The 21,957-nt window shown below is 41.2% G+C and overlaps 1 protein-coding gene across 1 annotated transcript in view; it reads left to right on the top strand.

Annotated features, from left to right (window-relative positions):
• LOC104522914 (lethal(3)malignant brain tumor-like protein 4) overlaps nt 1–21,957 on the top strand; it is a 38,376-nt gene that overhangs the window by 5,331 nt on the left and 11,088 nt on the right. The window contains exons 3-17 of the mRNA XM_029084339.1: nt 2,845–2,953; nt 3,464–3,635; nt 5,075–5,132; nt 6,203–6,291; nt 7,564–7,668; nt 8,309–8,444; nt 8,948–9,039; nt 10,147–10,298; nt 11,934–12,010; nt 13,749–13,834; nt 17,629–17,739; nt 18,942–19,056; nt 19,176–19,275; nt 20,132–20,311; nt 21,667–21,798. Coding sequence (XP_028940172.1) covers nt 2,845–2,953; nt 3,464–3,635; nt 5,075–5,132; nt 6,203–6,291; nt 7,564–7,668; nt 8,309–8,444; nt 8,948–9,039; nt 10,147–10,298; nt 11,934–12,010; nt 13,749–13,834; nt 17,629–17,739; nt 18,942–19,056; nt 19,176–19,275; nt 20,132–20,311; nt 21,667–21,798 — 1,714 coding nt within the window. The remainder of the gene's footprint in view (nt 1–2,844; nt 2,954–3,463; nt 3,636–5,074; nt 5,133–6,202; nt 6,292–7,563; nt 7,669–8,308; nt 8,445–8,947; nt 9,040–10,146; nt 10,299–11,933; nt 12,011–13,748; nt 13,835–17,628; nt 17,740–18,941; nt 19,057–19,175; nt 19,276–20,131; nt 20,312–21,666; nt 21,799–21,957) is intronic.

Genomic DNA, 21,957 nt, shown 5'->3' with positions numbered 1-21,957 from the left:
TGGATGGCACAGTGCTGTGCTGACCTGGCATTCCTTGCTCAGGATGGATCCCCAGTAGTGTTGTCTTTAAGAACATTCATGAGGGTTGATCTCCTCTAACCTGGCTCATTTCAAGAGATACACTGTAAGCCATAAGAGTTTTAATTGTAATTGAAATGAGGGAAGAACTGAGTTTTAACAGGATAATACAAGCATGTTAGTGGACATGCACATTGATGTAATGGACAAGGAATATCTTGGTTCTTTGCAGCCCTGTTTGTCCAGAAACCAGTAGCTCCAGAAACCATTTTATCCAGAAACCAGAAATCTCCTACTCTGTTTATCCAGAAACCAGTAGCTCAAACCAGAATATTTATGTTAACCTCTGAGCTCTTTCATTCCAGACCACTCGGTTGGTTAAGCTGGCAAGTCTCTCTCACTTTGGTAAATCACTTATTTCCTTTGATTAAATGACTCTCTGTTTCAGTGAGTAGGTGTGACTGAGTGTCACCCAGAGAGCAGTAATGGAGACCAGTGCTAGAAAGTGAGTGACGATAAAGAGCTCATATCCCAAGAGCCATCCAGCATGAGGTCATGTTTTAAAGATGCTTTTGGTTAAACGTGACAGCATGTGGTTGTGGCATAGCCACAAGCCCTTGATAGATTTGCCTGATGCCTTGTATCCAAACAGATCTTCTAAGATGGTGGCAGGAAACTTGAGAATTAGCTTGGGACACAGAGGCACCACAGGACAGCAGCTGGAGCCTGTTCAGTGTCTCATTGTCTTCGACATCACCAGCGCATCCTGGTGCAGTTATGGAAAGGACGTTAACTCTTTGTAAAGGTCTGTTAGTGATGCTGGATCCCTGGTCAAGGCAGGGCTACATCACTGAGGTCATACATCCCTCTGGAGGGAGTTTCTTCTTTGAGGAGATAATGATCTCTCCTCTTGTTGCCTGCCAGGACAAACCAGTTGGCTTTCCCCAGGACTGTGATGGGACTATTTCTGGTTTGGGGTAGGAAGGCTTTGTACCTGTCTTCCCTGCTGGCTTTTCTCATCTCAAATTTCATTGTAAGCTCTGCAGATTCACTTGCACTTAGAGGCACTCACTTATGCTCCTGCTGATTGTGGGTCATTCTCCTCGTCTGTGCAAGCTGAGATGTCAATCCATCAGGTGAAGAACCAGCTGTTGTGTGGACACCTCGGCACTAAGAATTTTTCACACCCATTTAGTCCAAGTGGATTCCATAGATCAGTGTGACTTCTAATTGAGCAGAGCTCTTCGAGCACTCTCAGTTCTTGCATGTTTTCCCTGTTTTGTCTTTTCCCTGCCTGGAATCATTGGTCCCTGACAGCACAGGGAGAGGCTTTCAGCTGTGATCCAAGCAGGCATGCCTGTGCTCTCTGTGTAGGCAGTCTATAAGTCCAATTCCAGCCAGGACCATCTGACATCATATTGGGCTATAGGGAGCAATCAAATATAAATGAAAAATGTCAATAGTCTTAGCAGAGTGAGTCCAAGTACTGGTAAGGAGACTGTGAAAATGGCTTTAAACAGAAGGCGGAGTGACTCATATCTCAGCATTCTGGATTGTGTGGTGTGTTTTTTCTTTCTTTTAAAGTGTTTAATGGTGCATTCAAAAATGGATTGATCAAACCAGTGCACACAAATGGTGCCACTAAATGCAGAGTAGGAATGATGTATACCTAGGAGCCCCCTGCACGATTTGCATGTCAGGTTACTTCAGGAAAGTACGTGCTGGGATAGTGTAGATGCCTGGTAATGAGGACCACTGCAATTGTGTTTTGTTAAAATATCAAACATGAATAAATTTGCACTAGGAAGAACTCAAATCATAGGAGAAGGTAAACAGAAATGATACACTGGAGTTACTCCTTACCTTTCCATGCTTTCATTCACACGAAGGATTGAGATATAGAAATAATTGTTTCTAATCTCCTGTCAATCATGCTATTTTTAGAGGCTGCCTATGAAGGATTTCTGTATGTAAGATTTCTGTATGTGTAAGATCTCCGGGGAGATCTTATAGTGGCCTTCCAATACCTGAAGGGGCTACAAGAAAGCTGGGGAGGGACTTTTCATAAGGGCAGTTAATGACAGAACAAGGGGAAATGGCTTTAAACTGGAAGAGGGGAGGTTTAGATTAGATAGAATCATAGAATGGTTAGGATTGGAAGGGACCTTAAAGATCATCTAGTTCCAACCTCCCTGCCATCAGCAAGGACAGATATTAGGAAGAAGTTCTTCACTGTGAGGGTGGTGAGACACTGGAACAGGTTGCCCAGAGAAGCTGTGGCTGTTTAAGGCCAGGCGGGATGAGGCTTTGAGCAACCTGGTCTAGTGGAAGGTGTCCCTGCTGATGGCAGGGGGGTTGGAACTGGATCAGCTTTGGGTCCCTTCCAACCCAAACCATTCTATGATTTTATGTACAAAGTATATATAAAAGCAAAAGTTTTTAAACTTAACCAACTTTATTAAAAGTATCCAAACAAGATGGACTTGTTTGACATTTGTCTTTCAAGTTAGAGGGTTACTAGGAATAAAGAAATCAAAAAAGATTTGTAACTGTGTCCTGGTTGTAACCTTGAGATTATATCTTCCTTTATCACTTTTAAAGGGGCAGGGTTTCTCCAAAAATAAAATATTACCGATAGAAGGGGGTTTTCTTTATGAGATGGTACATTCTTTCTGTGTGCCAATGCACAGATAATAATGACTTGCCTCACAGTGGGATACTGAGGGTCACTTAATGAAAGTTTGTAAAGGACTTTGATAGATCTAATTGCATGAAAGGTGTTCTAACATTTCAATTTAACACTTATCTTTTCCTTTGCTTCTGCAGTGCCCAGAGAAGGCGTGCCCTGCTCCGATACTCAAACCTGTGAGCTGATGGATTGCTTTGAGAATGGAAAGTTTTCTGCTCAAACGGGCTCCCAGCAGCACAGGGACAGGTAAAAAAACCCCAGATTCTTCCTGTTCTGTGTTTAAAAATATTTAAAGAGAACATTGTGTCAGAGAAAAGTGTTGCTGTGAGTAGAATGAAATCCTGGAAGCAAGTGTTACCGTGGCTGAAGCAGAGCCACCAGCGCAGCTCTGCCGATGACCTTCCTGTTACCCTGAGGCTTGGTCCTCATTTCTCTTCCCAGCCTGAGGAAATGCTGGTTGTGTGCTTGATGACTCAGTTCCCCGTCCCACTACAAATAAGGATGATATCTTAACTTTCTGTAGAGCTGTAAAAAGACAAAATTAAAAATGAGCTGCTTTGGTGGTGAGAGCTGTGCTGGTACTTTGGAGTGCTTTTGAAAGATAGGTATCTGGCGAATCCTGCAGATGTGAGTCACTTCTTTAGGTTCTCAGCCCAGGCATCTTCATTCTTCTAAAGAGGTGCAGACACACTGAGAATACTGCAGGAATATTGTTGCACTTTTAAATTGATTTTGTTTTCAATTTTGGATATTTAGTGATACAAGAGACATTCCAGATGATTGCAGAAACAGGGGAAATAGTAGAAATCTTAATACCAGCAGTGGCTGTCAGGTGAATGAGGCTGACAGACCTGTCAAACGTCTCCGGAGGAAGAGAAGACTGCTTCTGGAGTCTGAGGATGAAGACGAAAATGCAGATGAGGATGAGGTAAATGAGGCTGCATGTATTTTCTTTAAAGAGAATTGTGAAGAGCAGGGGCCATTCTCTGTCTCAGATTTCACTGTACAATGCAAACTGAGCTGAGGGAGGTTGTTCTGTACCCATGAGAATGGTCTGGGTCTAATCCTGATTTACATCAGGAATGAGAATATGTGTTCTGAAGTCTGAGGAGTCACATGGGTGAATAGCTTGTGTGAAATCAAAGTCCAGATTTCAGGCTGTAGCTTTAGAGGTGTCGTTACAGCCCTGTGCACCGAGTGTATGTCACGGTACTAAAAACACATACCTCCAAAAATACTTTATCTAACTGTAGTCAGTACTATTAAGTGATATTGAAGATTCATGTCAGACCACAGCATTTGATTGCTTTTTATTATGTACTTACCTGTACACTCACTACACTACCAGAAACCTCTATTCATGGTGGATGAATAGAAATACCTCAATCCTGAGCTGATCTTTTCTTTTCTTAACTTTCATTAAGCATCTTCCTCCCGTTGGGGGCCCTTCTCTGTACAAACCTGCACTGCTACCGCGTGTGTAGCATCTCAGGCCTGAACCATTTTATTGATCTTCACATATTACACCTGCTTTTGTAATGCAGAGGCGCTGGGCTAGGTGTTTGTTGGCAATGCAAGCTGAGAATTCTAATATCATGAACAGTTTAACTCATCTTGTTGCTCAGCTTTTCCCTGGGATGCGTGTAAGATGTTTTGAAGTACATATGTTTTCAGAAGTACTTGCATTCTGTCTCTTCCCCCTTCTCCTCCTCCTTGTTTGAAACTGCCCCCCTGTCTCTTCTGGGGTGTGTTTGGCAGGCAGCTTTGCATTTCAGATTTTGCCCTTTTTTTTTTTGTTTGCTTTGAGAAATGACAGCCCTAGGTGAATTAACATGAGTTTGAAAACCACATAGAAGAAATGTGAATGGCAATCTGGCTCAGGGAGACGGCATTTTCTGGGGTGTTCTTCTATGACAGCAGTTACTTGAAGCTTCTGCTTCCTTCAGGCCTTCATAAATGATCTTTTTTCTGGCCTAGATGGACATAAGAACCTCTGAAAGGAAAAGGAAAATGGAGTGTTCCAGTAAGGTTGCTTATGTGAGCAGCAAATCCTGCATTGCAGAAAGCAAATCCTGGGTATTGTGATGGAGATTTTGGGGCCGGGCTGCTCTTCAGTAGCCATATTTAAATGAACTTTAGTAGCATATATTAAATAATATGTAAAGCACTTTGGGATACTGCAGGATCAAAGTTATATGTGTAACATACCCTACTAATGTTCTTGCAGGGGTATTCAAAAGAAAATAATGCTAGCTAATAGTCCTGTTAGTTCCATGTTACATCCTTATTGTACCTGCATTGTGAGATGATCAAAGAGGGAGGAAAAAACAATATTGCTAAACTTTTTTTTAACATATCTGTGTCTAGGAGAAGAATAAATCAAATAATATGAAAAGCCGCAGAAACACTAAACCAATAAAACAAGGTGAGCTAAGCTCATAGTCTCTTTTCTTTAATGTTTATAGATTTTTTTTTTTTACTAGCTATTATAAAATGAATAATAGTAAACAGAAGAGGAAAGGACAGTAGAGCTCATTTCACATTCAGAATAGTTTCTTAGGTACATAACCCTCTTACCACAGTCAGTCTTCTGAAATGTATTAGCAAGAATATACTAGATTTTACTGTGTGATGGGCACAGTGTTGAGTATCCAGGAGGAGACAGCCTGATCCAAAGCTCACTGAAGACAGTAAGAATCTTTTTTCCATTGACTTTGGAGAGCTTCATAGCCACAGATGACAAATACTAAATAGAAAATAAGTTGTAAACAACATGTGATTAATTATAGACTTTGGGTTAAAGTTATTATATACCTTAAAGGAGTTAGCATATGTGAACTGGGGGGAGATATTTAATATGCATTTAAAATGTAATTTTCTGTGTATATGACCGTGGTCCTACTAGAATGAATCCAAGCACCTGCCTAAGTTGTTGTTTCTGTGTACTGGTAGCTGCCTGTCTAGTAGATACATTGTGTAATTAGCAGGTTATAAATATATGTGTATATTTATATATTAAAAAAATCTTGTGAACTGAAAAATTCACTTGGTTTTTCATTTGTTTTTGTTTTAGGTTTATTTCAGCTGCAATTATATACCTCTTTGTGCTGTATTTTAGTTTATATCTAACCCCTTATTCCTCTGTGAAATATCAGGAGAAGGAATTATTTTCCACTTCCATATTTTAAAATTACATCTTGTCCAAACTTTCCAGTGGCAACTTTCCATGGGCAGCTTGCCAGCAATCTGGGTGCCACAATTCATTTGACCTGTGATATGATATAATATATATATTTTTATTTTTAAATGAGAAATGAGCACAGTTTTCCTACTGCTGGAATTCATACCTTTCCTCAAAAGTTGGGTAACACTGCCTCCTTTGGGGTACAACTGCAAAACAGCGTTGGTGTGTACGTGGGAGGAGAAAGAAGAGAGGGCAGAGTGTGAGGCATCTGAGAGAAACATTTATTTTTCTCTTTGTTTTTGATTGCTTAGTTGTTCCTGTAAAGAAGAAGGTATGGAACTGGGTTTCCTACTTAGAAGAGGAACGGATGCCAGCTGCTCCCCTCAAACTGTTCAGAGAGGTTGGCAGCTTTTTCAACTCTCTTGTTATGTGTTTCTCAGGCAATAATCACAGAATTACTGACTCAGTGGAGGTGGGATTGGAGACAACCCTCAAGTCAGCAGTTACTTTTATGAGTTGTTTTGGTGCAAGCAGGCAGTAAAACCTCCACGTTTATTTCCAGCCCTGAAGCATTGTAGAAACAAGCATCTGCCCTGTGAATCTCATCCCAAACCAGGGTGTAAAAAATGCTGGTTGAATCTCACTCAGAAATAAACAATGACTGTTTCGATCTGCTTTGGGTAGCTCTGGATTAATGGGCTGTTAGGCAATCTCCAAGTAACGCTGAAGAGAGGACAGCTTAATGTCTTTTGTATGTCCCATGCTTTGTCTGTGGTTGTCCAACACCCCTTCCAGCCTTCCTCTCTAGAGAACTGCCAGTCAGTCAGCTCTGGGAATGCTGTAGGTTGTCTCAGTGAGAAGTGACTGTTACGAGGGAGGGTGGAAGTTGTGTTCATTCATGGCCTGATGCATTGAAGGTGGGAGGGGATGAATTTAGCCTCGGTGAAGCTACTTCTGCGCTCCAGTGCACCAACCCACATTAAAAGTTCAACTCCCAGTGAGCTCTAAAAAGCCACGGGCTGTTGGCACCTCACAGAGTGAGATGAGAAGGAACGTCAGGTACCTGCGGCGGATGCAATAAGCCATTGGCAGTTCCAGTTCAGATTTCTTCTTAAGCCCTTAACTATACTTCAAATGTTTAATTTGGATTAAGACTGTAGATAAATGAAAACCACAAATGTTTTCTGGAATGACTGTGTAAACAGGCTCCAGATCAAACATGCCTTGTCTGTTTGACCATTGGAAGATGAGAAGTTACCTTTTGGGAAAGTCTGGCCTGCTGACCTCGTGCTGACACAGGCAAAATGATTGTAGCTTTCCTGGCTCTTTGTTTCTGCCAACCCTCCTACATTGGGCTGCAAAGGGGATTCTTTTGTGTTAAATAGAGCTCATTTCTGCATCTGCTGGAAGATTTGTTCATAGCTAATTGCAACAGGCTCGTGGTTCAGTGTTTTTGAGAGATTAATTGGAATAACAAGTATTTCTGAAATGTGTTCATCATGCCATTATTGATCTCTGTGCCTGTCTATTAAAGCAGCAATCATTTAGTGAGAGAATTTTCTTCTCTGAGTTGAAAATTTGAAGCTTTAAGTATATCTGATGACTGCTCTGCAATAATTTTTTGTCTTTAGGAATTAAAAACAAATGTTTCCTTCTTCCCCCCTCCTCACAGTATCAGTCATTCCCACAAGGCCGAAATGGATTTAAAGTTGGAATGAAATTGGAAGGGCTGGATCCTGAACACCCCTCTCGATTTTGTGTTCTCACAGTGGCTGAGGTAGTTGCTCTTCCTGTCTTTGCTTCTGAAAGTCCCATGTACATTTAGGATTTTTTTTCAATAAAAAGTAGAAGCATAAGAATAATAGTATTTTAATTAATGGTTAGGAGGAGTTCAAGGTAAGACTGAAAGAATACTGTGATGTGGTTAAGGATCTATACCTGAAATCCTACTCTCAGATTTTTGCAGTTGTAACTCACAATAGTAAACCTATTAATTGCGAGTGATTAATAAATATGAAAGAGATCAGTTCAGTTAGGTCCCAAGACTTAGTAAATGCAAGAAAATTGAAATGCATTTATACTTGTTCAGTTCTGTGAAATCTGTGTCGGATCTAGTATAGACATAAACATTCTCCTGCTGCATTTGTACTCCAGATATTGCAGCACAGGAGTATGTGTGTGAGGATGGAACAGGAGGCCAGGGAAGTTAAATTTTATTTTCAACTTTTTGAAGTGAGGGAAGAGGAGCATTGAAACCAGGAGATGTAAATGAGGAAAAATAAAACTGGACTTTAGAGAAATAGATGAGATGTACTTACTTTTATCTGTAAATCCAAATATGGAAAAAGTGTTTGATTGATGTTTTTCTTTAGCTTCTTTATAACCCTTTGTTATAATCAGAGCTCCCCTCGTTACAGGTACAAGGGTACCGAATGCGATTACACTTTGATGGTTATCCAGAGTGCTATGACTTCTGGGTTAATGCCGATTCCTCAGACATCCATCCTGTTGGCTGGTGTGAAAAAACAAGTCATAAGCTGCTCCCTCCTAAAGGTATGGGGAAAAAAAAAATAGAATAGTGTACAAGAAACCACAGATTCTACTCAGAACTAGTTGTCCTGGCTTTGCATGTTTCATTTTTAATCTGATTTCATTGTGGAACTCGATCCGAGTGGCTCAAAGGGAAAAGATGTAACTAAGATAGTGAATCACGAAAGAACAAAACAGCTTCTTTTTGATATTCCCAAAGATTGACGTTGTTAGTCAAATTAGAAACTCTTTATTGGACAGCGTGTAAAGCAAGGAGTCTCTTTGGGGTTCAGAATTAGGTTCTTTCCTGCATTCAATTTCCTAGAAACGTTTGAAGGTTGAGATTAATGATTGGAAATGATACTGAAAAAGAGAGAGATGTTTTAGCTGAAGTGCATAACCCCTGAAGACTGTAGAAGGGCAGTTATCATGCAAAGTTCATATTCTTCCCAGGTAATTTCCATTTCTGAAAAACCAATCTCGATGTAACGGGGCTGTGTAAAACAATCTTTTTATCTCTATTCTAGGTTTCAAGGAGGGAGAATTTAATTGGACTTCCTATTTGAAGAATTGCAAAGCTCAGGCAGCTCCAAAAAGCCTTTTTAAGACCCTCAGCACTGTAAGTGGTGATATTGAATACAAGATGTTTCAAATAGGTCTGATGCTAAGTGAGTTTTGACCAGAATATTTATGTGTTTTTAATACACTCATGTCAGAGGTGCAACCGTGGTACAATCAGATACAAGCTATTTCCTGGTGTGATTTATTTTTAAGATGGGAAACTAGTGCAATTTTTCTTCCTTCCCCCAGTCACTGACTTTCCAGAGAGAGATTTTGTATTGCCCTTCCTCCTTAATAATGCAGAAAAAGATTTACTCTGCCATTTACTAAATATATTACAGTGGTCTGTTTTGCTGTGTCCCCACAGTCAAGATATTTGTGTCATTTTCCTCTAATTTAATAATTTCCAAAATAATTTCTGGTTGCCAGCAGCATACTCAATGTGCACCATGGGATTCATTCTGAGACTATGGATCTTGAGCATTTTTCATCCTTCACCCACCATTGCTTTCTTTTTGGTTGTTAGCCTCAGTTCCTGTATCATACTCCCTGCCATTTTGTGTCACTCAGATGACACAAAGTCCACGGTCTGGGCAGATTTGACGCTGCAGATAGACAGAGCACTGACTTCAGTAGGATCAAGGCCTAACTGTGCAGCTCTGCTCAGCTTTTGAGTCAACCTTTTTTTACTTGAGGACTCTCTAACCTTTCCACTACTAAGAGAGGACTTGCAGTGCTCACACTTAATCCTCAGTCATTGCTCTTCCCTGCAAGGCGTGTGCATCTCCACCTTTGCATCCAGGCTGGATGAGGCTTTGAGCAACCTGACCTAGTGGAAGGTGTCCCTGCTGATGGCAGGGGGGTTGGAACTGGATGAGCTTTAAGGTCCCTTCCAATCCAAACCATTCTATGATTCTATGATCTGTATTGTTGTGTTCCTGGAGATTCTGTTACTTGAGCTACATCAGCTCTTTTTTAGAAATAGTAACAATCATTCCCTGAACACATGGAAATTTTGTCTGTAGACCTCTTCTTAGTAACTATAGTGTGTTTTGGTCTGTGGGTTTTGGGGTTATAACCTGCAACAAAGGAGTTTATAAGGGTAATTTGAATGGCCTGACCTAGAACATGGCTGATTTCCCTTTCCTGATGTCCTGTTCCTCAGCCTGTCACACCCTCTGGTTTTCGTCTGGGAATGAAACTGGAGGCAGTAGACAAGAAGAATCCGTCGCTGATGTGTGTTGCAACCATCACGGACATGGTGGATAACCGCCTGCTAATTCATTTCGATAACTGGGATGAGAGTTATGACTACTGGTAAAGAGACTTTATTTCTAATATATATCTGCAAGTAAACTGTGGTTTATTGTGCTCTTCCACTAAGGGTAATATCTAGTATTTTAAATGTAGTCACTGAAGTTGGGATCTTAAATCGATTTGCAAGCATCTGAATAATTACTTTGGGTTTATACAAAGTCCCAGTAGCTTCCCCTCCTGTTTGAGTGCTCGTCAGTTGGCTCAGTGCAGAACCAGTGAGGTTAGCTGGAGCTGCCTGTGAAGCGTTCCAGGTAAGAAGTGTTCGAGGTAATTAATGCAGCTGGGTGATTTGAGTCAGGTCAGGGAACGTTCATGTTGTCTGTTCTTCTGTCAGAGCTAAAGGAAGAGTAAACTCCAGTAATGACATCATCTGGAATTTGTAATGTCCTCTCCTCCAGGACTAGGCATCAGCGTTGCCATGTCTGTCTGCAAACATGCATTTGGAAGCAGGCAGGACTGAAGTCAATAAAAATAATTCCCATTTGCTTTAGTAGAGTTTGGCTACGGCCCTTTGAAAACAAAAATGATTGCCAACGTTTAGGCTTTTAAGTCCTGACCTGCACTAAAGTTGTTCTGCATCTGAGAATCTTGTTCCCCTGCCCTCATGCTGGGGCCAGGTGGAATATCAGTCAAGGAAACATTTACCCTCTTTGATTTGTATTTTCCAACCTACATGAATGGAGCAACTTTCATTGAATTTGTCTGTGAAAGCAACACAAGGCCCCTGCTTATCAAACAGCACAGATTCAATCAGTGTTCTGTGTTCTCTCCCCCGTCTCCTTTTGTTTGGGGTTTTTTTTTCAGAATAGGCACCTATTTAGTGGCAAACCAGTTGGTCTTTTCTTTCTTTGCCATAAATACATGATGTAGAGATTTGGAACACTGGTGTTGCTTTTTGCAGGACTTTAGATCTTGTTCTTTTACCATTTTAGCCTGTGAAGCTTTGTTTCCACGCCATGTTTTGTTTGGAATTTGAAAATTTTAATGGAAAACACAAGCAAACAAAGCTTCAAAGTAAAGCTTGGCTGAAAACACACAGGTTTTTTCCTAGATTTGAAAGACTGCTTTGGTCCCTTCCTCAGAGCAGATGTGACAAAAGGCTCTATCTCAGATTGGCCTGTTGCCTCCTTCAGGGACTCAGAAGATCTAAACATGCAATAAAATTGGGAATCAGGGACACTACCACTAAGTGTCAGCTAAAATTAAGGGATAACATGCAGTTTTTGGCAAAGACCTTAAAAGTAATTTCCCCTTTTTCCACAGTAATGGTGTTTCAGTTGGGGATGAGGGTTTGGTTTTTGTTTCTTTGCTTCCTTTGCATTTTATCTTGGATGATCTATGTCCAGGCTGAACTGTGGTTGATGTGGCCCATGTGTAGGGGGCTTATCTTGTTTTGGTTTTTTTTTAAAGCGCCAGGCATTCTTCTTTAATATTTCCCTATTTTTCGGAACCAATTGAACGCCTTGAAAACCTGGTGTTCTAAATTCTAACGAGGTAATGCTTGTCTTTTACACCACGATCACACTCACTGAAAGCATCTGCTAACCCGGCAAAGGCATCTCAGACAGCATTTGAAATTCTGCTTTTCTTTTTGCTTTAAAATTCACTGGTGCCAACTTCCCCTCTTTGATTCAGGTGTGAAGCTAGCAGCCCATATATTCGTCCTGTTGGCTACTGCCAAGAAACTGGAACCCCACTGACAACACCACCTGGTATGTTAAAAGTGAGACTTATTTCCTGCCTCAGTCAAAAAACCTGCAAGCTTTGTCTTCCACATAATTACATATTTGCAAGTTACAGCTTCCATTCAGTACCTCTTTCTGTACTGACTGGACAATATTATTGTTCATACCTTTTGTTACTGCATTTTATTTTGTTTCATAGCTCTATCAAAAAATTGAATGAATGGAGCTGGGTAATTTGTAATTGAATTTTATTTCAGAACGGAAAGAACTTTGCAGTATTTGCAGCATTTCCTTTAAGGTGAGCTCAAAGAAAGAAGAATCAGTAGTATGATTTCACAGATGATAAAATGGAATTTCTCAAAATGAAGGAGTAACTAAAGCCACATCTCCTTCTGCTGCACTGGAATTCAGCCTACAAGAAAGCTGGGGAAGGACTTTTCCTAAGGGCAGTTAATGACAAAACAAGGGGAAATGGGTTTAAGCTGAAAGAGGGGAGGTTTAGATGAGATATTAGGAAGAAGTTCTTCACTGTGAGGGTGGTGAGACACTGGAACAGGTTGCCCAAGGAAGTTGTGGATGCCCCTTCCCTGGAAGTGTTGAAGGCCAGGCTGGATGAGGCTTTGAGCAACCTGGTCTAGTGGAAGGTGTCCCTGCTGATGGCAGGGGAGTTGGAACTGGATGATCTTTAAGGTCCCTTCCAACCCAAACCATTCTATGATTCTAAATGAAGAGAATGTTAGCAAATGAAAAAGAACCTACAGGAGAATCAGTGTTGTTTTCAGGCCTTGGAAGTGCTCATTCACCTTAAAAATAACAAAAAATGAATAATTATGTCTGCTGTTTTCTAGATTGACTGCCCTGGAGCAAGTAATTACTGTGTATGAAGTTTAGTAGAGTGGGTGGTGCTACAAGATCCCTTTGCACTGGAGGAACTGGTCTCTGTGCCTTTGCTGCAGGTGCAGAAGAGGTTGTAAACACTTACTCTTGGGCAACACCCACATCTGTTCCTGCTCCTAGAACATGCTATAAGGCTGTGGTGTGCAGCTCCCCTACCCCAGCACGATGGCCTGTGCCCTTAAGCAGAATCTGCAGTTAATTCTCATTTCTCTGCTGGGAGATTTACGTGCAGCAAATTGCAGACAGTCCTGCGCAGTTAGTCATTGCTCCCTCCTGCCAAAAGGAAACAATACTGAAGCTAAAAAATACTGAAATAGGAAGGGAGAAAAAAAATAGAGCAGTTTCTTAATTGTAGCTGCCAGGGACAATCATCCGTGTAGGTGTCTGAGATGATGGTAACAGCAATGGAGCTTTTTATCCCCAGACTACTAGTTTTACTCAGCTATGGGTAAATAAGTAGCAGGAGACAAGAAGTATCTACAATCTTGTAGGCACTCACACACAGAATAGTTAATAAAATAGGATATTAATTTTGTGATGCCATTGCACATCACAGAATCCTCTGACTAGCTCTTAATGGGCAGCTTTCTCTAATAGAGTAAGAATTGATTAAGCTGTACAGAAATGAACTCTTCAGGTTTTTCAGGTCAGGGTTAAAGCCCTGTGTAGAAGCCAGAAAGGAACTTGCAGTGCTGCTTTGTGTGCTCTAAGTGGTGTGTATGAATAAACAGATCCCTTTCCAGCACCATCCATTGTAAGAGATAAATTAACATAATAGCCATGTGTTATGTAGTTTGCTTTTCTGATGTTTGTAAAAATAAATGTGAGTTTTTCTTACTTAAATGTTAATTCTCTAATTTTTTTTCAGGATACAGGGATTCCGAAGCCTTCTCATGGGAGAAATACTTGGAAGAAACTAATTCCCAGGCAGCCCCAGCAAGAGCATTCAAACTGGTTGGTGAATCTCTTTGATTGTCTTAGATCAGGAGGGTAGGGGATGCTGCTGTTGTCTACCCTCTCTCGCTAGATGCTTTATTTCATGGTGGTTCACTATGTCTGTGCCAAGAGGGTGAAGAAAATTAACTCTATCCTAGCAAAAGCAGGACATTTACTTTGAGCCTGAGTTTAAGATCATCTCTCACTTCTGCTAAAACAAAACTCACATTAGACTACAGGAATTACAAAGAAACAAAGCCATGAAAAGGTGTCTTAGAAAGGATTTTCCACTAAACATCTTCAGTTACTCCATTAGCAGATGTAGGGGAAGAGCCTTCAGTCTACACAGATAATTGTAGCTGTCAGAGGGATGCGAGAGGGGCAGTACCTTGCCTCAGCGAGGGCATGGAGAGGAGAAAGAGCTGGTCTTCTGCTTGAGATCTGACTGCCTGGGCAGAGGGGATCTCCCAGTTGACATCTGAGCAGGACTGACACTGATGAACAGATTTTCCAGACTCTCCCTTCATGGGAGTCAGAAGTAGCTGTCACTGGCCTGCAACTGGGGACGTTTGAGGAGTGGAGGAAGGGGTGAGGTCTGTGTATGTGTTTGTGAGGGGAATGAGAAGTGTGCAGTTCCTCCATCAGGTGTCCCCTCTGCATCAAGTTTTACAAACTTCTCTAAAGTATTTTCACCCTGCAGTTGTGCAAATTCTTCTTCCCCTGGTTGGCAAGGCTGGAATTAAAGTCAAGTGAGAAATTCCTGTCAAGGACTTACATGTTCTAATAGAGATCTTAGTTCTTCTAGGGAGGAACCAGCTGCACCCTCCACAGAAATAAGCATACTAACAGATGAGGGAGCATCTCTGCCAAACTCCTAGATGGAGTAAGATCATCCTGCAGACTGAATCTGAAGATGGTTCTCTCAACCTTGGGAGCATGAGCTTTTGTTTCTTACATTGGAGTCCTATGCGTTTGTCTGGAAGCTCACTGTGAGCAGAGACAAAACAAAAGCCTTCAAAGTAACTTCATTCAGAAACCCCATACTTTTAAAGTTGATTTATTATTTTTTTCTTGGCAGCTTCTTCCACCCTGCTGGCTTACCTTGCTAAACTTTGCAGTATGTTTAAAAACTTCTCTGCCTTTATGACACTTGTCTTGATTCCTTTCGATGAAGTTAGTGTTGCAGGTTAATACCTGCTGCCCTCCCGTATATTTTGTTGGTAAGCTCTTTGGGACTGAGGAGGAAAAGCAATCAGGGAGGCCACAGATAAGGGAGGTAAAAATCCAGCCAGACAGGTTTGATAATTGCTAGATTTCAGCAGGTGTCCATCTGAAGTTGTTGCAGGTTGCAAGGTGGGTGTCAGAGAATAGGAAGAGGCTGGTTTTGCCTATTTAGAGAACTGTTAAGGCCACAGCTGGAGTTATCTGCAGCACAGTTGAACTCCAAAACATCCCTTGGATTAAGGTTTTCTAGAGTTGGGCAGACAGCATCTTCAATCAGGCAGCGCAGCATGTAAAGCACCAGTGTGCAGGATAATGAGTGAAGCTTGTCAGTAGGACACATTTGTTGTCCCCAGTGTAGGCTCAGCCTTTTTCTGAGCTGAGCTCATAAAATCCCAACAGTGCTGGAAAATGGGAACCTTCAGAATACAAGAGCAAAAGAATGCAGCAATTGGTCTTCTGCACAATAGAGGGACAATGGAAGTAGTTTTGTAGAGACAAATATTTTAGAAAGATAATAGAAACTCTTCATGATACAAAAAGAAACAGTGGAGCGTGACCTAGTTTTAAAACTCCCAGTCTGAGGTCCTCAGTAATCTGTCATTCCAGCATTATTTCCATGGATTTTCAGAATATAAAATATGTTGAGAAACATCACCCAAAGATAACGGGGCTTTGTGCCGGACAGGGAGCGTTTTCAGCACTGAGCACTCCCTTTTTTTGGATTCTTCCAAGGTGAAATGTCTTCCCATGGGGGAATGCAGCTGCCTTGTCTGTCTCTTTTCCCATTTTACCTACCTCTCTGCAGCCATTGTTTTGTTCCTTCAGGTATCTGTCTTTGAGAGAATAGTAGAAGAGCCAATTCTGGCTCTCATGAAACTCTAGAATATAAATTAGCACCCAAGACTATGTTTCGAAAATGAGACAGAAAAAAAATGGTATTTGATATATCAGCAGTTAATAGAACTCTTTCAAGATCAAACCTCATTATTTTTCTGGCTTGGCTGGTCTGAAGTGCAAATACATGGCACAGTTATTGATTTTTTTTTTTATTATTATTATTATTCCAGCTAGCAATTACAGAAAATCAGTACATAAAAATATGGGTTGAGAGCCAGAACAGTCATTTCTCACTGAATTAGTTTCTAACAGTTATCAAGAGCTAGCTCACTTAGTCTGGAGACACTGATCATCAGCACAAATAGCAGATCTTGTGTATGGATTTCTACCTTCTCCTCCACCCAAAAAGGCAGGAGGAGACAACTCGGTTGTCAGCGTTGCTACTTCAGCCCATTGTCTTGGGCTGTCAATTCAAAAACGTTCATGAACTATTGCCAAAAAGGCAGCAAGACTTAAATAAATAGCCCGGCTCATCTTCTGGGCAGGATTTTGTTGTCTAGCACTCAGGCTCCTTCCTCAAGGAAGATGGACAAGGTTGGTTGGTTCAATAAGATGCTCTTAAAACTAAAAGCAGTTTAGATTGTCTGGCTTCCGGTGTGTCATGTGGCTGAAAGCCTGTGGATAAATGTCTGTGTCGAGCTGAAAAGACCAAAGAGAAACTTGAGGTTTGGAGTCTGTAATCCCCTTAGCTCAGAAGTGGACCTCCTTCCCTACCCCCAGCTACTGGAGGGAAGAGTGATTAGAATCATCTTTTCATTACCCTGATCTTGTTCAAAGACATATTCATCATCTCTTGCTAAAATCCTGACCTTTGTGTGCAGAAGTGAAGAAGGATGTGTTTTGAATGAGTATCCAGTGTCCATAGCCCCCAGCTAAAGAGGTCAGAGGAGGAATTTGCAGTCAGTCATTTAAAGATAAATGGAAAAAATGAAAAACGCTGTTATTTAGAGGTTTACATCTAGAGGTGCTGCAAAGGGCATGCATCAAGTCAAAGGACATTCTGGAGTTTTTACAAAGTCATTTCACTGCTGAGGTTTGAGAGAAAGGGTAAGTCAGCAACTGCCCATGGGAGACTCCAGCGACTGGAGCTGCTCTTGAGTCCCAGCACCGCAGTTCTCAGCGCTTCTCATTAACAAGCAGATGCAGTTGTCGTCATGAGAAGTAGGTGGTATCCTGCTTGATGAAGGTAACTCTGTCATATCCAGGTGCCAAGAAGGACGTGGCACAGTGTAGTGAAGTGAGACATCAGGCAGTGGTGAGTTTCAGGTGTTCGGTTTTGAGAGTGATGAACTGGCCACTGTCCTTTGTCAGATGTGAAATCATCTCTTTGCTGTGTTTGGGAGTTTTGCTGTCAGACTGTGGAGTCTGGAGCTTGTGGTGGAGCTTGTGGTAGTATCTGGCTTTTTTTCTGTTAGGGAAGTGCCTCTTGCCCTGGCTACGCAATGCTCCTCTGCACTCAGAAAGCTCAGACTTCACCTCTAGTAGTTGTGGGCTGCTGACAAACAGACAGCTTAATCCTCTAGGAAATTCTGATTTTAACCTCTGGAGTAGTCTGCTGTGTGAGATCAGGGGCCAAAGCTGCAAAGGCATTTGAATGGTAGATGAAAACTTCAGCACATTTTATTCAGAGCAGGTGGCTAGTTCTGAACTCCCAGACTTTTTAACATTCTGCTTACAATCTTCTCTTACAGCGTCCTGCTCACGGATTCCAAGTTAATATGAAGTTAGAGGCTGTGGACAGAAGAAATCCCATCTTGATAAGGGTGGCAACAATAATTGATAAAGACGACCATCGCATTAAGGTATGACCTTGCTTCAAAGTGCAGAGCCCTTGTGCTGAGGAATATAGTGATTGGCAGTACAGAAAAAAACACCCATTTGGTATGAGGAGCAGCAAATAAACGCCTTGCAGATGATCTGGCCTACAGGCCTGCCCAGCTGGAAATGATTTCTCTTGTTTTGTCCTGTTCAAATCTGATGGAATTGCCTGGTATTGTTAGTTACTGTTTTAATGTAACTGTTTTGAAATAACATTTGACAGCATGATTTTCCATCTCTTAGTGGTTTTTGTGTGATCTCTGCGAGTGAAGGCAGTATTGTGTTCTGCTGGTGGGAAGCTACCTGACAATGTTTTTTTTCCCCTAGTATATTTAAAGGAAAACCCAAAGCAAGTTAAACTCTGGAACACCTAGGAAGTGACTACATTCTCCAGTATGAATTTATTACGTAAATGCGTTTTAACTAATTCTTTTCACATTCATATATTGTCAGAAAAAATCTGATGTGCTTTGGCTTCTGAGAGATTAAATATCAGCCAGCTAAAGTAGAGGCTGCACTGATGGAGGCTTCTCAGCCACAGATCTCCTTCCCAAAGGATGATTATGTGGGCAGGAGTAGAGTTCACTCTCCATCAGCCATTTGGTTCTCAGTCTTATTGCTGTGGTTGAAAGAAAAAGTCAAGTTCCGCCAATATATAGGAGCATGATACTCAGTTTATACGTTTATTTGAAACTTGGCTGCATAGATAACCCAGCCTTTAAACTGCAACGATCCTTAGTCTCTGTTAACCTGACCTGGATCTGAGCTAACTATTACTAGTCCCTTCATCCAGCAGAAAATTCCAGCTTGTTCACTGCAAAACTCAACAAACTTGATGGCTTTTATGGTGTTTTAGGATCCTCAGAAAACAAAACAATTAAATAAGCAATTGTGTTTGCATAGATTTAGTCTTTGAGTATAGAGTGTGCTGGAGCACCCCATGGTGCTTTCTTGCAGAACCTGTGATTTGACTATGTCACCAGAACCTGGTTGTTTTGTAAAACATAGATGGCAGGGGTCAGGAAAACAAATAGTTACACTGAGCACAAAGGACAATTGTGCTTGACCGAAAGATTGAGTGCTCAGCCCCAAGCTGAGCAAGGTGAAACAAAGGGGGAGAAGTCAGAATAAAAGCTGAGTCATGTCCCTAGCTGTAACTCTCACTGAGACTCTGTGCTTCTTTTAGATACATTTTGATGGTTGGGACCATAATTATGATTTCTGGGTCGATGCAGACAGCCCTGACATTCATCCAGTAGGCTGGTGTGCAAAAACTGGACACGATTTGCAAATCCCTTTAGGTAAAGTAGATGACATCCTACTGTAATGTTGAATAATTTCCCTAAGTGCATGCAGCCTGCTCTTCAGATGCAGGGAGCATTTTACAAATCTGGTTTTGTTTTGTCTTTTTAATTACTAGGTGCTGTTGATCAAGTGGGAGCAGTGGGACAAGCGTGTCCTACTCCAGGCTGCCACGGTATCGGTCATGTTAGGGGACCACGATATGGGACACATTATACGTATGTATATGAGATCTTCTTATAAGAGTTCTGCCTGCAGGAGTCTGTCTGAGTGTTGTCCATAATAATAATGCAGCAACAAGCACCTGCACTGCACTGAAATGATCTCAGAGTGTTTATTCTGGAGATAGCTATAACTGCAATTGCAGCTCCCTCTTGTGTCTAAATGTGCTATTTCATCATAAATTCAGTTTATACCAGTGTAATCATTACAACTGGAATGTAATCCAAGTTGGATTAATACAGTCCCAATTTCTGCATCCCAGAGTTATTGAAGGAGGGTTTTTTTGTAAAGTAATATACCCAGGAACAGCATGCAAGGAGATAGTTACAGAGGGAGAGAGTGTGGGTAGATTATTAAAGTAGAAGAGTGAGGATAGCTAGCTCATGTTTTGTGCTCTGCCTTTTGATTTCTTATGTGCTTTTGGTAAAGGAAGGTTTTGCTCAATTAAACTATTTTAAAGAGCAAGAAAATCTCAGATGGGAGGTCTGAAGATCTGGTAGTATATAATGTGGTAAAGGGCTTTGAATTTTTCAGAGTAAAAGTTGCAGGTCTCTCTTGTTTCATTAAATATTGTTCAGACAAGAAAGTTACCGAGAGAGAGCTCTTCTTTTTCTCTAAGGTGACTTTAAAAACATGTCTTTGGTTTCTAATTCTACCATGTAGTCCCCTGCTTTCCCACACCTAAAACTGGGTGATAACATCTCCCTGAATGTTTTTGGCCTCACTTTTTTCTGGATTTGTTGGTGGATGTGTCTGCCTCAGGCTGGTAAGACTGTATGACTTATAAACGTGCTTTGTCATCTCTCTCTCTCTGTTTTTTGTTGTTTTTTTTTTTTTTTTCCTTTAACACAGGTTAGTTGGCTGTCCATATTCTGATGTGAACCTCAACAGAGAAAACTTGTTACAGAACCGCCTGAGCGGGGAGAGACCTTCCCCTAGCAACAGCATGCAGAAAGCCAAGAGGCTGGAGACTCCTGCCCCATTTCTGTTGGGAGCAGGAGAATCTTCTCAGGAGGACTCTCCACATTCCAGGTGAGGTGAACCATTTTCTTGGGCAGGTACTAGGGAGCAAAACCATTTTACAACACTGAAAAACACAGGAATTGGCAGAGAAGCAGCAGAGCATTGAATTCATCTGTCTGTAATATTGACCCATGCCCCAGACATTCTTAACACAGAGCACTGCACTTTTATACCCTCATATGCCTTAATAGGTTTCTTGATTCCTTAATCCGCCTACTCTGGTCACATTCCAACAAAGGAAATTGCATTCTGTCTCCATAAATTTTTCCTTGCTTTTTCAATTTAAAATATATTCTTTTTCTTTGTTTCCTGTCCTAAAGCTGCCAAGCAAGGTTATTTTGTACTATTAAACCGTAACCACAATCCACCCCAGAGTGGGCTGCATTACACTGGTAGGCCTAATGACTATATGTGTATCACTTGGCAAACAACTTGAGCTTCTTCAGATATTTTATTTTCTTAAAAGAAAATTTAGGAATTGAGTATCATTGAAGCAAACTGTGTGTTAGTTCTTGGACTGCAAGTTAAAATGTGTCATGGGACAGACTTGGGACATCAAGGTGTTTATTCTTGTCACCTTTAGTCTGTACGAATCCAGTCTCACTAGGGCAAACTCCAGCAATAGTTTTGGTGTTTGTTGTATATGAAGACTTATATACACTTTAAAGTTCATTTATTTGCTTAGATTTGTAACATTTTCAAGATATATTTGGCCAGAAAAAAGGAATACTTCTCTCCCCTCTCTGGCATACATGGCCCAAGTTTGCTTCCTCCCATCCCAGAAATGTGCAGGCATCTCCATTTCCTAATTTTAACACCAGAATTGATTGCATTTCAGTGGCTCTGTTACCAGAAAGCTCCCTCAGGAACTTTAGGATTCTCCCAGAATAAATGGCATTCTAAAATTGTGATACATTTCTATTCTTCTAAGTATTCCATTTCCTGGCAGCAGGAGGTCTGAATGCAGTATGCAAATCTGATAATACCCGACTGCTTTTCCTTCCCTGGGCAACCATGTAGCTCAGTTTATACATCAAACTCAGTCATAGAGACTCTTAAATATTATCCAGAGGTATCAGGACTCCAAAATCTTAAATCTCTTGATTTCACTGTAACACATGCTTCAGTGGGATCTGAGCCTCAGTCCACAGGGACTGATTTATTTCACATAATCTCTCTCAATCCGTGCTGAAGAGTAAAAAGCACTTTGTATTGTGCCAGTAATGATGAGTGGGAGAGGAAAGCTTCTACCACTAGATGGTAGTTGTTGCTCTGCCTTGCAAGGAACAGCCAGATTTGTTCTCCTATGGGAATAGGGAACAGAGGATGTCAGTTTAGCTACTATCATTTGTCTGTCTTCCCAGAAAATCTGCACAAGACAGTGAAAAGTCGTGTCAAAGCAGTGTTCACAGCCTGTCGGAACAGTCTGAAAACAATCAGGAGAGAGACTGGGGAGAAGAGGATTCCTCTGCAGACATCAAAGCCAAACCAAAAAAGTAAATACGATTTTTGTGATGAATTTTCATCCATTAACAGTTGTGTTTCTTGATGCTGCTGCTAGATCTGAAGTACGGATGTAAATAATAATTTAGAACAGCTCAATAGAACAACATGGTCAATCTCCTCCCTTCCTCCTGTTATTTTGGGCCCTCTCT

The sequence above is a fragment of the Antrostomus carolinensis genome, unplaced genomic scaffold, assembly GCF_000700745.2.
Source record: "Antrostomus carolinensis isolate BGI_N321 unplaced genomic scaffold, ASM70074v2 scaffold4903, whole genome shotgun sequence".
Classification (NCBI taxonomy): domain Eukaryota; kingdom Metazoa; phylum Chordata; class Aves; order Caprimulgiformes; family Caprimulgidae; genus Antrostomus; species Antrostomus carolinensis.
The sequence above is the reverse complement of the archived record's forward strand: the minus strand, read 5'-3'. Positions and strand labels throughout refer to the sequence as shown.